The sequence below is a fragment of the Cokeromyces recurvatus genome (genome assembly GCF_025118155.1).
Source record: "Cokeromyces recurvatus strain NRRL 2243 chromosome Unknown BX663scaffold_18, whole genome shotgun sequence".
NCBI lineage: Eukaryota > Fungi > Mucoromycota > Mucoromycetes > Mucorales > Mucoraceae > Cokeromyces > Cokeromyces recurvatus.
In genome coordinates, this window is record NW_026251404.1 from 159,014 (window position 1) to 173,437 (window position 14,424).

At 30.8% G+C, this 14,424-nt stretch overlaps 7 protein-coding genes across 7 annotated transcripts; 3 read left to right on the forward strand and 4 right to left on the reverse strand.

Annotated features, from left to right (window-relative positions):
- The first annotated feature begins 104 nt into the window (after positions 1 to 104).
- On the forward strand, positions 105 to 4,452 carry BX663DRAFT_514217 (uncharacterized protein). Its single transcript, XM_051528272.1, has 7 exons — positions 105 to 471; positions 563 to 1,291; positions 1,353 to 1,420; positions 1,504 to 1,874; positions 1,936 to 2,046; positions 2,126 to 2,202; positions 2,271 to 4,452. Exons 1-7 carry the CDS (start codon positions 205 to 207, stop codon positions 4,359 to 4,361), a joined length of 3,714 nt encoding a protein of 1,237 aa, XP_051381347.1. The 5' UTR covers positions 105 to 204; the 3' UTR covers positions 4,362 to 4,452.
- A 2,887-nt stretch (positions 4,453 to 7,339) lies between these two features.
- BX663DRAFT_544134 (uncharacterized protein) lies at positions 7,340 to 8,570 on the reverse strand. The gene is made up of 4 exons (XM_051530879.1): positions 8,243 to 8,570; positions 7,921 to 7,926; positions 7,819 to 7,863; positions 7,340 to 7,690 (listed from the first exon to the last, which is right to left on the reverse strand). Exons 1-4 carry the CDS (start codon positions 8,529 to 8,531, stop codon positions 7,545 to 7,547), a joined length of 486 nt encoding a protein of 161 aa, XP_051381348.1. The 5' UTR covers positions 8,532 to 8,570; the 3' UTR covers positions 7,340 to 7,544.
- BX663DRAFT_514222 (uncharacterized protein) lies at positions 8,553 to 10,178 on the reverse strand. The gene is made up of 5 exons (XM_051528273.1): positions 9,995 to 10,178; positions 9,481 to 9,890; positions 9,325 to 9,427; positions 9,045 to 9,230; positions 8,553 to 8,985 (listed from the first exon to the last, which is right to left on the reverse strand). Exons 1-5 carry the CDS (start codon positions 10,138 to 10,140, stop codon positions 8,688 to 8,690), a joined length of 1,143 nt encoding a protein of 380 aa, XP_051381349.1. The 5' UTR covers positions 10,141 to 10,178; the 3' UTR covers positions 8,553 to 8,687.
- A 250-nt stretch (positions 10,179 to 10,428) lies between these two features.
- BX663DRAFT_514224 (uncharacterized protein) lies at positions 10,429 to 10,921 on the reverse strand. Its single transcript, XM_051528274.1, has 2 exons — positions 10,564 to 10,921; positions 10,429 to 10,487 (listed from the first exon to the last, which is right to left on the reverse strand). The coding sequence occupies exon 1, from the start codon at positions 10,789 to 10,791 to the stop codon at positions 10,588 to 10,590; it is 204 nt and encodes a 67-aa protein (XP_051381350.1). The 5' UTR covers positions 10,792 to 10,921; the 3' UTR covers positions 10,429 to 10,487; positions 10,564 to 10,587.
- A 66-nt stretch (positions 10,922 to 10,987) lies between these two features.
- Positions 10,988 to 12,048, forward strand: BX663DRAFT_437247 (uncharacterized protein; the record flags this gene model as incomplete). The annotated part of the gene is made up of 4 exons (XM_051523219.1): positions 10,988 to 11,126; positions 11,193 to 11,232; positions 11,428 to 11,602; positions 11,662 to 12,048. 4 exons carry the CDS (start codon positions 10,988 to 10,990, stop codon positions 12,046 to 12,048), a joined length of 741 nt encoding a protein of 246 aa, XP_051381351.1.
- Positions 12,049 to 12,223: 175 nt separating this feature from the next.
- BX663DRAFT_514228 (uncharacterized protein) lies at positions 12,224 to 13,898 on the forward strand. Its single transcript, XM_051528275.1, has 4 exons — positions 12,224 to 12,534; positions 12,608 to 12,669; positions 12,742 to 13,670; positions 13,746 to 13,898. The coding sequence occupies exons 1-3, from the start codon at positions 12,252 to 12,254 to the stop codon at positions 13,621 to 13,623; spliced, it is 1,227 nt and encodes a 408-aa protein (XP_051381352.1). The 5' UTR covers positions 12,224 to 12,251; the 3' UTR covers positions 13,624 to 13,670; positions 13,746 to 13,898.
- On the reverse strand, positions 13,696 to 14,091 carry BX663DRAFT_514230 (transmembrane protein 167a precursor). The gene is made up of 3 exons (XM_051528276.1): positions 14,048 to 14,091; positions 13,876 to 13,985; positions 13,696 to 13,811 (listed from the first exon to the last, which is right to left on the reverse strand). Exons 1-3 carry the CDS (start codon positions 14,048 to 14,050, stop codon positions 13,709 to 13,711), a joined length of 216 nt encoding a protein of 71 aa, XP_051381353.1. The 5' UTR covers positions 14,051 to 14,091; the 3' UTR covers positions 13,696 to 13,708.
- Between the last annotated feature and the right edge of the window lie 333 nt (positions 14,092 to 14,424).

Consider the following 14,424-nt stretch of genomic DNA (forward strand, 5'->3'; position numbering starts at 1 on the left):
GAGAAACTACCACTACTGCAAGCACATTTTAATCCCCGAAAATTGGCTGCTTTTCAACGTGAATACTACTTTATTTTTTTTTTTTTTTTTTTTTGTAAAAAAAAGGAGAATTTAAAATATTCTTTTTCTTTTCTTTTTTAATACAATTTATATAATCTTTCTATTGCTTCTTCCTACCCAGTATCTTTTTTAATAATATTTATTATGGTTCAATTTAGACAAAATACGCGTAATATGGATTTAAGATCTACTGAACTTTTAAATTTATACATTTATGATTATTGTAAAAAAAAGAAGTTTCATCAAACTGCACAAGCATTTTCAACTGAAGCTAATGTTCCCATTGATGAACCCATTCCTAATGATACTGAAACTCCTTTCTTACAAGACTGGTGGTGTATATTAAACGACCTTTATATGGCTAAGAAAAAGGATGCTGAAGCAAGTAAGGAAGCTGTTGCTTATGATGAGGTAATAAAAATTTAAAAAACATTCCACATATTTGTTTATTTATAACATATTTTAAAACTTTCCCTTTATATAAACATATAAAATTTTCTAGCGTCATACCCAAATAAGAATTAAACGGGAAGAAGCATTAGAAAAACAAAGAGCTTATAATATTCATCAAGCCCAACAGTTGGCCGAACAGCAAGCCCAACAATTAGCTGAACAGCAAGCTCAGCAACAAGCTCAGCAACAAGCCCAACAACAAGCTCAAGCTCAAGCCCAAGCACAGGCACAGGCACAGGCACAAGCTCAAGCTCAAGCTCAAGCACAAGCACAGGCGCAAGCACAGGCGCAAGCACAAGCTCAAGCTCAGCAGCGTAGAGCTTCATTACAAAGAGTAAATCAATCTCCACAAATACCTTTCCATCAACAACAACAACAGCAAATATATTATGAACAACAGGGCAGTCGCCCATCTCCCGCTAATAGTGCTGCATCATTACCTAATAATAGTGGGATGCCACCACCTCCACATAATAATACAATCGTAAATACACCTCAAAGCATGCCTGCTAACTTAAATCAACAGCATAGGATGGCTGCTGGGACTTCACCTTCTTTTTCACCTCGTCAACAAATACAACAACAAGCTGGCCCTCATCCTGAAGGTATGATGTCATCTCCTATGGCTGGCCATCAATTATCTATTCAACAACAAAATATGTTAAATGCTCAAAGAGCTCAACAACAACAACAACAACAGAATGCTCTCGTAATAGCCGCTATGAATGCAGTAGGTCTTGGAGGTCGTGATCAACAAACTTTAACTCCAGAAGAAAAGGTATTCCCTTATAAAGTAATATTTCTTTTTTTTTGTTCCTATGAACTAATTCGTTTAATAGGCTATTGTTCAAATGCAAATAAGAAGATATCAAATGGCTCAACAAGCTAATATCATGAGAAATAATCCGTAAAAATTATATTTTTTTTTTACAATAATAAAAAAAAAGAAACCTGATCTATAATTAATTCAAAAATATATTTTCTTTTTAGTAATATGTTAGCAAATAATCCACAAGCGCAAGCTCGTCTTCAAATGCATCAACAAGCAATGTTTCAACAGCAACAGCATCAACAAGCAATGATTCAACAGCAACAATTAGCCCAGCAACAGCAGTTGGCTCAACAACAGCAACAGCAACAACAACAGCAACAACAGCAACAACAACAAATAGCTCAACAGCAACATGCTCAAGCTGCTACTCCTCAGCAGCAAAGACAGCAGTTACCTCAAACTACTCCTCAACAACAGCAAGCACATTTAAATCAACAATCTCTTAATTTGCAACAACATCCAATGAATCAAAGCCCACAGGTAGATTTATCTCAACGTGGAATTGGTCCAACAGCTGGACCTGGTAATCGTAGGTATCTTTTGTATATATTTTTTTTTCTTTTTTACAATATATTCATCATTTTTTTTAGTTACTGGACAAGCCCGGCCTCATATGATTGGCCCAGGCGGTCAAATAGCTATGAATCCAAATATGCAAAGCCCTAATATGATGAGTGGTGGTATGCCTTTTAACGGTGATGGTAAAAAAAAAAAAAATAAAAAAAAAATAATTTGATTTTATATGCGTTCAAAATTTCTTTATCTAAATTTATTTTATAGTAAATCTTATGCTTGCTCAACATATGATGAATAAAGGGCAAATACCACCTGGATTATCTCCTCAACAGCAACAACAAGTAAAATATCAGCTTGATTAAATTATATTGAACACATATATATTAACGCTATATTTTTTTTTAACAAGTTTTTAGCTACTCAACAACAAAGAATGATGAATCAACGTCGTTTGATGCAGCAGCAAGCACAACAAGCACAAGCACAAGCACAAGCACAAGCACAAGCACATGCAGCTAAGGCTCAGGCTCAAGCTCAAGCTCAAGCACAGGCTCAGGCTCAAGTTCAAGCCCAAGCTCAAGCTCAAGCACAAAATCAACCTCAACATCCTCAGGCAACACCTCAACAAAAATCTCAGCAATTGCCGTCACAAAACATGAATAATCAGGGCAGTAACACATCACCTAATATAAATCCTACGACAGTGAGTCCAAATAATGCTAGTATATCTACTGGTAATGAATCTCCTGAAGGAACAGATAAAAAGAAAAATATTGCAGTTGCTCTTTACCAACGTCGACAAGCACATCATGTTATGCAGCAAGCTCAGCAGCAAGTTCAGCAACAACAAACTCAAACAACAACATCAACACCAACACAAGCTCAAACAACACAAGCTCAAAAGAGACAGAGGACAAATAATGGTGGTAATAACCCAGTCACACCTCAACAAGCACCTCCTTCTCCACAATTAAAGCATAAAGCTAGTCCTCATGCTCAACAACAAAATCTTAATGATGAATCATCCATGATGACTATGCCTCAAAGATTAGCAGCTCAACAACAACAACAACAAATGAATTCGCCTCAGATAAATCGTAATAATAATGTAAGTAGTAATACCCCTCAGCAACAACAACCTAATATGACATGGACTACCACTACTAATGATATGGGTTCACCTATGAATAATGATTCTCAACAGCCAACATCAGTGAACAATCCAAGCAGTATGGCAGCAGCAGCAGCAGCAGCAGCAGCCAATAACGTGCTTTCTTTTGATCTTGAACGCTTTATGATGGGTGATAGTGGAGATTTTGGTGAGATGTTTGCTTCTGGTGACGATGGAGCAGAACAAAACTTATTGATGGGAGGAGATAATGGTGACCTTGATTCATTTGGAGGTAGTTTCCTTGCAAGTATGGGTGGCGGTCTTGATCTTGAAAATGCAATGATTGGTAGCGGACAACAAGGGTTAATGAATATGAATAATCAGCAACCCTCTTTATTACATCTTTACTCTGAACTTACTGGGCATACGAATAAGGTATCTACAGTCTCATTTTCTATGGATGGTAAATGGTTAGCTAGTGCTGGACATGATCGTAAAGTGATGATTTGGAACGTTCAAGAGAAAAAAGTGATTTATTCTTTAGATGGTCATACTTCTAATATTACTTGTGCCAGATGGAGTAATGATGGCCGTCATCTTTTAGCAACATCATCCTATGATAAAACATTACGTATTTGGGATATAGGGTCAGCTATTGCTGCAAGTGCAGATAAAGAAAGTAAAGAAGAGGAAGCAGAAAATGAAAGTGCTATTCCTATTCCTAAGCAAATCTTGAAATTTGATTGTCGTGCTCAAGTCACTGCTGTTGATTTTGCACCAGGAAGACCTGGTATTATTTGTTCTCTTGATGCAGAAGGAGAATTGAACGTGTGGGACTTGAATAATGGTGCCTGTGAAAAATCGATCAAGTTAACACAATCCAAGTCCGGTTTTTCACCCAACCCTATGCGGTTCCATCCTAAGAATGCGTCCATCCTTGCTTGTGCAGTTGGGAATCAAATTTTCATTGTTGATCTTACCTCTGCTCAAACTGGATCTTCAAGTGGTATTCGTACGATCACGACTGATCATAGTAAGAATGTATGTTGCTTTGATTGGTCAGTAGATGGTAACTTTCTTGTTGCTTCCTCAGAGGATAAGATTTGTGTATATGAAAGTGCACATTGGAAATGTGTAGCCAGTCAAATACCACAATCTAAGGTATCTGGTTGTGCATTTGTTAAAAATGGTCGTGAGAAGCCATCCTTATTATTTGGTGGATATCAAGAGGTGTTTTTATGGGAGTTTGGTGTGCCTGGTGCTCAGCCACAACAAGCAGGATTCCAGCCAGGCATGGTAGTCAACATTGCCTGTAGTTCAGTAGGGGGTTTAATTGCCACTGCAAGCCATCACCAGAAAGAAAAGAATTTAATATTATGGACTATTTAAAAAGAAAGAAAGAAAGAAAAAAATTTTTTTATATATATCCAAGTAGTAGATTCTTTTTAATTATTTAAGTATATCTATTTTATTTAATACATATATTTGTTATTATTGTTTTTATTGTTATTGTATGCCCTTTTTATTAGAATAAAGAAATAATGTAATTTATAAGTTTTTTTTTTTTTTTTTTTTTTTTTTTTTTTTTTTTTTTTTTCTAGACGTTGTTAAGAAATATGTTATAATAATACTTTAAAATATGTATATAGGAAATCTGTACATTATTTTTTTTTATTATAAGAGTAAATAAAATAAAATAAAATAAATAAAATAAAAGGAAGGGAAAGGAAAGGAAAGGATAAGAAAATCAATGGTAAATAAAACCATCATATAAACAGTTTGAGTAGGAGTCTTTGACAATATATACATTTATGTATATATTTCGTGCTTCTCTTCCTTTTCAAAAAAAAATAAAATAGAATAATAATACATAAGCAGAGTTAATAGTAACTACCATTTTGCTGTTGAAGGAAGATGAAGTAAAGATAAAGTTGTTGATGGCGACTATTCGTATAGAGTTGCTGCTGTTGCTTTCGAATTAAACAATGCTTTTCATTATCCAAATACCAACAACGAGTACAATAGTCGTCTGAATCAGTAAGAAATCGATTACAGAAATCACATTTAGAATGACAATCTGAACAAAACCAATCAGAGGATAATACTTTATCACAGGAGCCACACATCGCTTTTTCAATTGTACTCGTCAATACTGGAGATTGAGGAGGAGAAGGAAGGTAATAGTTCATCATACGCTACACACACACACACACACACGAAAAATAAAAAATAAGAGGAAAAAGACAAAAAGAAAAGGAAAGTAATGAGTAATAATAGTAAAAGAAAGATATATGTAATAAAAAAAAGAAAAGAAAGAAAGAGAGAGAGAGAGAGAGGAAGAAAGAAAGATGTAATAATTCTCTCTTTTTTTTTTTTTTTTTTTTTTTTTTTTTTTTTTTTTATAAGCATCAACATACATAAATTTATATAATATATGTACGTCTTGTATACATAATAAATTAATACTTGATTTTATTTATGCACAGACACCTTTCTTATACAAAAAGAAAAAAAAGAGAGAGACAGAGAGAGATGGCTTTTGTTCCATTTAAGGAGTAAGAAAAAAAAAAGAAAAGAAAAACAGATCAAAAGGGTATATTATAGATTGTTCCCTTTCAAATAGATATATAAAGCTTGGATATCATAAGGTAATATTTAGATAACATTACAGAACTTGTTCTCATATAAAGTTACAATCTAGCGTAATACAAGTATTTATAAAAAAAGAAAAAAAAATTAATAAAACTATAAAAAGTACCTACAAAAGGAGAATATATTTATACATGCAAAAAAAAAAATCTATTGTTTTATATGCTCTCCTCCTTTCTGTCTCCTTATACAATCCTCAGTTGATGTATATAGCTATAATCATTATGTATAAAATATAAAGATGCATTAGTTTTCCCTTTTAAATGAATATAGACAATACAATTAAAACAAGAATATAAATGTATATATTATCAAATGAAAATCATGTGTATGGATTTCAATATATTATTGTATAATACAGTCCGGCTGGTGGATATTGTCGGTTACAAGAAATATAACTGGATTTAATTAATATAAAAAACAAGTGTCGGTCAAAGACGAACAAAATATAATAAGAGGAAAAGATGCTGCTAGGCTTAACTCATAGTGCTTAGCCATGATTTAACTAATAGAATCATACAGTCTTTCGGTTTTCGCTAAAATTAATAGATATTTATTCAATTACAAGCTTAAGTCTGTAATTTCTGTCAAGACACACACCTCTTCAACTGAATTCAGAAAAATAAATAAAAAATTTAAGCCATAACTTATGATTATCATTGCAAAAAGTTATATAATAAACCCAAGTACAAACTGTTTGGGCGTAAAATGTAAAAAATGGATCTAAAGAAATAATTAAAAGACTAGCCTAAGGATTATAAAATAAATTTTACTATTCATTTCTCTGCACTCATTCTTGACCCCTGAAATAATTTAGCAATGAGATGTTGTGCCTAATATATTAAGTATGGACACTACTGTAAAAAAGAAATTCTGGACTTTTGAAACTTCCCATTTTATGTATGGTAAAACATTAAAGCATTGGAAAGACACGCTATGAATTTTCTCCATGGCCACAGTTGTATAGCATCTATAAAAATAGCATATAAAATTATCAAAAACGTTCATTTGTAAGCGACCATAGATCTTTGTGACATTTCACGCCCAAACAGTTTGTACTTGGGTTTATTATATAACTTTTTGCAATGATAATCATAAGTTATGGCTTAAATTTTTTATTTATTTTTCTGAATTCAGTTGAAGAGGTGTGTGTCTTGACAGAAATTACAGACTTAAGCTTGTAATTGAATAAATATCTATTAATTTTAGCGAAAACCGAAAGACTGTATGATTCTATTAGTTAAATCATGGCTAAGCACTATGAGTTAAGCCTAGCAGCATCTTTTCCTCTTATTATATTTTGTTCGTCTTTGACCGACACTTGTTTTTTATATTAATTAAATCCAGTTATATTTCTTGTAACCGACAATATCCACCAGCCGGACTGTATTTTAGTAAAAAAGCTTATTTCTGCATTTGATTGGATTTAACTTCGTCACATGTATAAAAATCTTCAGTTAGTTCGCAAAGTGAAAATGGTAACTTATTTGTCACTTTTCTTTTCTTGATGAAATAGAATATACAGTGAATCCAAAAAGATGTACTAATTATGTATAATATCTGGGCTAATTTTGATTGGTAAATTGTGATAAAAATAATCTAAGCTTGTGACATTTATTTTTCTAAAGCGGAAATTTATTTCTGGCTTTAGGCCAATTATTTTTGAGAAAATGCCAATTTCAATAAGCCTGACTGTATGAACTTTTAATGCTGTTACAATTTTACATGCATATCACTCTCACTCTCACTTTCACTCTCTCTTTCCCCTCCCCTCCCCTCCCCTCAACTTCCCCTTTCTCTCACTTTTATTATTATAAGCATATCTATAGTCATTTATTTATTTAATTTTTACCAAAAAAAAAAAAACTTTTATATAAATTATATACGTATAAAGTATCATAAGGACAGATATAGTCAATTCAATTAAATAAACATTGTACATCCTTTTACACTAATAATACTTCTTGGTAACAAAGAACTCTTATCATTATTTATATTTTTATATGAGGAAAGTGACATCAGCTTATTACTATTATGAGGTAGAACTAATTCTATTGACAGATAAGCATCTAATATATTTTAACCAAACAAACAAAAAAAAAATCTTTGCAACGAGATCTATTCCAACTTTTTTTTTTTTTATCATTATTATCATGTACAGTATTTTATTTTGGCCCATTTTTTTTTCTAGATATACTTCGAATAGTGCGAATGTTCAACTTAGTCTGTACCTCATATAATACTAGTTTATTATGATTCATGTATTATATAAAATATAATATTTACAGAATATACATACCAGCATCTATAATAGATATAACAGATATTAACAAGTTGATTAATTATATATTGAATCCATCTTCAAATCATATATGAATATATAAATATGAAAGAGTTTTTAAATAAAAAAATAAATAAATAATAATAACAGGGAAAGGGAAAAAAGAGAGGAGGGAATGATATATGTTATGTTTTATCGTGAAAAAAAAAAGCAAAGATATACAAGAACAGTATAAATATATAGTAGTAAAATATAATATGTATAGATAGGGTCATTTTTATGTACAAAGATTAATAAACAGGCTTGCAAGAATAAAGTTGAGCAATATTATTATTATTACGAGAATCATCAACACTATAAGATCTAATACGCTTCATTACATTTGGCTGCGAAAAAGTTTGGATTGAAGGAATAAAGCTTGAATCTTGAATGAGAGGATTCTCTGTACGTGTGATGATGAAATTATCATAGTTGTTAGCCTTTGTTTGCTGATATTCCAAAATTTGTTGTAATTCTTGATAAGCTTCATTTATGTCTTCAAAATCGATATTTTCTTTCAATAATGTTTCATAATCTTTTCTTTTTGTAGAAGACGGCTTTTTTGGGCAAGGTGCAATAATTACATTCATTATTTACAGAGAAAGAAAATGTAATGTAATGAAATGAATAAAAAGAAAAAGAAAAGAAAAAGAAAAAAAACTTTATCTTTTTATTTTATCTCTTTATTTTATCTATTTATTTATTTATTTATTTCTTACAATTTGGATGGTGGCACAGATAGAGTATTAAAATAAAACCACCTGTTTACCAGCAGCAAATCCAGAAATTCCTTGTTCAACAGACTGCTTCATGCTTTCTTCGTCCCATTTTACTTGGGTCCATTTAGGCTCACGTAGTTTACCTTCATTCATTAACTTTAAAAGATCTTCAAACATTGCATATCGTTCTTCTTGTGTATGAATATCACACCATTTAGATACCCAAAATCCATGGAAAGATATATTCTTGAAAATTAATAAAGAGGCAGCTAATGAAAGTGGCTTTTTAGACATAGCTCCATAAGTAACATAATGACCATTCATTCTGTTATATAAGGTTAATATACATGAATGTCGTCTTTTTAATATTTATTGTAATATTACCCGAGATATTTTGCCATTTCAGTTGCATTTTTTCCTCCAACACAATTTAAGCCTAAAAGTGGAGGATGTTGACCAAACCAACTCTTGATTTCTTTTTTAGTTTCAAAGTTGCCAAGAGTCTCATCTACTACAACATGTGTAGCTCCAAGCTCAATAAGTTCTTGACGAAGTGTATCAATATCAGGTCTTAAAATATGCATACAAGTCATTTAATGTGTGGGTATATAGATGTATATTCATATATATATATGTTTATATTTATATAATGTATTATACTAACCTATTTCGCACAACGTTAATAGTTTTCAAACCCCATGCTTTTGCAATCTGAATGACAGCTTGACCAACAGCACTATTTCCACCATTTTGAATAACATAGTCACCTAATTTACATATAAGTAACTATAATATACGTATATACAATACATATAAATACCTTGTTTTAAATTAACAAAATCTTTTAGCATCCGATAAGCAGTACAGGGATTAACAGTCATAGTTGCTTTTTGAATGATAGATACATTATCACCTACATTAGGTAATAATTGAAAATCGGAAGCAGTACCTGCAGCATGCGTACGCCATGTACCATATCCTGATTTGGCCATCACAACCTGATCTCCTACCTTAAGTGAACTGACATTTTCACCTACTGAAATGACTTCAGCCAAGCCTTCATTACCACCTACAGCCAATAGCTCGTCTTTTTCTCCGAGTGTTTGGAATTTTGGTTTAATAGGATAAGCTCCCTGAATCATATTGACGTCCGCGGGGTTAATAGGTGAAGCAAGAAATTTAACGTGAACACTATCTGGAGTCAAGGCAGGAAGCCGATAAGAATGTAATCTATATATATATATATACATATAACGAATTATTTTATGTATCCTCTGCATGTATCTCTCTCTCTCTCTTTATGTATAAATATGTATATATGTATAAATATTAACCTTAATACTTGAGAAGGTTGCCCATAGTCAGAATATACCATGGCGCTTGCGATAATATCAGATGTATTCGAATAGGATCGACGTATTATATATTGTGCAGATCTATAATTATTTGCCCTGAAGATAGCATGTATCAAAAACCCCATTTTTTTTTATAAACGAAAATAAAATAAATAAATACAATTCAATTAAAAAAAAAAATGCATTTGTATAAATGCCACAAAAAAATAGACTTGTTATGATTTTTCGTCATCATCCATCTGCACAGTCACAACAGAATATGTGTGTGTCTGTGGGGGGGGAGGGAGGGATAAAGTTGTCTAGTGTCGGGTAATAATTGTAGCTTCAGCAATCATGAATGCTTAAATTTGTATATCTTGATGAATGCAGACTTTTTTTTTGCATGAATTTTACAGTATTTGCTTTCTCTCTCTCCCTCTCTCTCTTTTGCTATTTCACATAAAATGCTCATCCTTTAGCCCTCTGGTTTGCTGTCATTAATAAATAATTTGTAGCGAGCTTTTATTTATTTATTTATTTATTTATTTATTTATTTATTATTACTACAGTATAAAAAGATATAAAAAAGTAGCTCACAGTTCTATGATAAATAAAGTATAAGATAATAACTGAACGTAGAAGAAAGAATAGTAAGTAGAAAGGAAAATTAACGCCTCAATATATACCATTATATATGCCGTTTTTTTTTTATATAGAAAAATACAGTAGGTATTAAGAGAAAGAGAGAGAGAAGATAAACTCTCTATATTTAAACACAACTTATTAAATGAAATCATTGTGCCTTCATATGATTCGTCTAGGTTAGCTTAAAATAAGCAACATGAATATTATGATTTATGCGGGATATACCATTATTTTACTTGGACAGCGGTTATTTAAAAATTATGAAATTTACAGAGTTTTTTTTTTTTTTTTTTTTTTTTTTCTTAATTTTCTTTTCTTTTGTTTATGTATATACTTTTTCTTTTATAAATGCAAAGCAAACGAACTCTTGGAGATGCCTATGTCTTGGAAACAATTGAAAAGGTTATTTCCATTATAGCAAAAGAAACTGGATTTGATGGAATTCAATTACAAGCTCTTGATTATTTTTCAAATCTAATAAACGCATGTAATTAAATTACTCAATTGGTTTTGTCATTTTGTGCTTACTTTATTATTATTATTATTATTATAGATCTCGATAATATGTTTACCTCTGCTCATCGACTTGCTGAGTTAGGCAATAGAGCAAAACCTAATATATACGACATTACCCGATCATTAGAAATTGCAGGCGTCGAAGCATCAACGTTTAAACATTATTTAACTACTACTGTGAATGATACTCAAGCAGGTTTTATTTTACTTTATTTTTTTTTAAAATATAGATACCTTATCTAACATATATATATATATATAATAGCTAAAAGTTTAAATACATATTTCAAGACTCAGTCAAAAGATACAACAGTAGAAAAACTACCAGCATTCTTACCTTCAGATGACGAAGAATCGGATGAAGAGGTAACAGAAGGAGGCTTGCCTTCTTATGTTCCTCGTCATTTACCTACTTTTCCAAGCAAACATTCATTTAGAAAAACACCTGTAAGTTGGAAATAATTACGTAATGTTGCTAGTTTATTTATTTGCTTATTTTAATCTAGGTTTACATTTCTAGACCTGATGATCCACAAAAGGTACGAGAATTGAATTCAGAACAATCACGTACAGTTGAGGAGAATCTTAAAAAACTCATGTCAGCTGAAAATGATATTTCGAGACAAAAAAATGAAGATTCAACAAGTACAAAAATAGATTCAATTATGAATGATATTACAATACCCATTGTTAATTATGAAATCTTTATTCAAAGAAGAAAACGACAGAAGCAATCAGGAACAACTCTAAATGTGGAAGGAGCCAATGAACCAAAATTAAACAATAATGACTCTAATGAAAGCAATAATGAGATGACTGCGAACACAAATGAGTTTGATCAAGATTCTAATAAAGATACAACACAAAATACATCTTCTCAAACTTTAACATAGATAGTAATAAAATAACATGTCATTTATTCCATTTCAACTTTCGTTTGATTGCATAATAACGCTTTATTTTTTTGTTGGAAAGAAAATCATAAAGTGTGACTACTTCTAGTTGTCAGTTTATCCATTTATTTAGTAATCATCCAATTAGATTTTATCACTCTTTATCTCTCTTATTCTTTTTGAAAAAAAAAAAAAAAACCAATATGAATATTACATTAGCAGAAATTGTATCAAAAATTAAAGCTCAAGGAAATAAACCTGATATTTCATTTTTAAAAGATAATCCAGAAGCGCAATTAATGCTTCTTTTAGCTCTTTTATCTAATAATAATAATAATAATCAATCTACAAATGACAATTCCCAAAACAATGATCAAACTCCAACTTCTTCTTCTTCAGCTTCAAGTCTTCCCTCAGATTTTAGTTCAAATATGGATCCGGCAAATGCTTCTACAATGAAACATGACGATTTAGGACTTAAAAGAAGTAACAAAAACAAATAGGATTATTTATATATTTAGTTTTATTAATACGACTTTTTTTTTTTCATTTTGGATAGAAATGAATAATAGTTCATCAAAAAAAGTAGGCAGGAAACCAGTAACAAGTGAAGATGAAGATGTAAGTCCAAGGGAAAAAATAAATAAATAAATAAATATAGACGGTGAATTTTAATCTTTCTCGTTATGTTAGTCAGATGATCCAAAATCAAAAAGAAAAGCACAAAATCGAGCTGCACAAAGAGCATTCAGAGAAAGAAAAGAGAATCACATTCGACTCTTGGAAGAAAGAGTAAAGGAATTAGAAAAACAAAATTTGAATAAAAATGTTGATCTATTGTTAGAAAATAAACAATTAAAGGAAATGATTGCACGTTTACAGAATGAAAATGCTGCTTTGCTTAACTCAGCGATCGTTTCTTCATTTGATTTCCCGTTATCGTCTGTATCCATAGATTCAGAAGAAAGACCACAAAAGATTATTCGTTCCGCTAATGATGCGAATACTTTACCTGTTAATCATTTAGAATCTCCAGTTAGTAGTGAGCAATCAATATCATCCAAGAGTCAATTAAACACACCAGAGACACAATATCAGTTATCGATTGATGATATCTTGGGTATCAATAACACTAGTCTACCTTCTCATACTTTGTTAGATCATTATGACCTGTTGGGCTTAAATGTTAATAAATTGAACGACTATCAGATACAATTAGAAAATCTGCTGAATCAGTCCCAATCTTCTTTTGCATCTGATCCAGCTCAATTTGATCTCTTTTATCCCACTAATAATAATAATGATGATGATGCAAATGCGGCTAATTCAGTCATTACAACAACAAATACTACAACTACAGATAGTTCATCACCTGAAGCGGAAACTAAACAAGAAGAACATGAAGTGAAAGGCATTACAAATGTGTGGGATAAATTATCAGAACACTCAAGATTTAATGAGATTGATATGGATGCTCTTTGTGAAGAAATGTGCTCGAAGGCTATTTTCAAAGACTCAGCTGAACATGATGAAGAATTTGTAAAATTAGTGCATAAATACTACCCTACTGAATAATTATAATATATGCATATACATTTCATTTACCTATCATACATAGTTAGGTAATAAAACAAACAAACAAAAAATACACACATTTTATTTAAGAGCTCATTAAAGTAATGCCCATTATAATGCAGGCAAGTGATACATATGGGCTTAATCTTTCACCAATTCGTGCTGCTTTCCAAAATAATCCAAGTACACTAACAAAAGGAAACAATAAATATGAATATGAATATATATAAAAGAGGGGAAATAATAACTTACCCAGTTTTGTTTCTGTCTAATAAAGATGGTGCTTGAGCTTTAATATATGTACATGTACAAATCATAAGTAAAATGACTAAAAGCAAAGATTGAAAATTGAAAATGGCAGACTATAATTACAATTTACATGTTATGCTTCTTTTTTCATAAATAATAATTAACAATAGATTACCATCGTATAAGGTACTTTTGACTCGTGTTTAAAAAAAAAAAAAAATAAATAAATAAATAAAGGGAAAGCAAATTTTAAAAGAAAAAAAAAAAAAAAAAAAAGCAGCATATAATATCATTATCGGAGTTAATCGTTTAACAGCTTCCCTTTTTTTTTGGAAAGTTACAATCCTTCCTTTCCATTTGTCAATACTATTTCTTCTTCTTATTACTACTATTACTATTACTACTTTACTGACATACAACTGTTATTTTCCCTTTTATAAAAATGATATACTTCTTTTTTGAATTTTGCAAAATAAAATGAAATTACATTGACATACATCTTTATTAAACAGCATTGTATCTTTATAATTTTTCACGATAACAGTCATATTG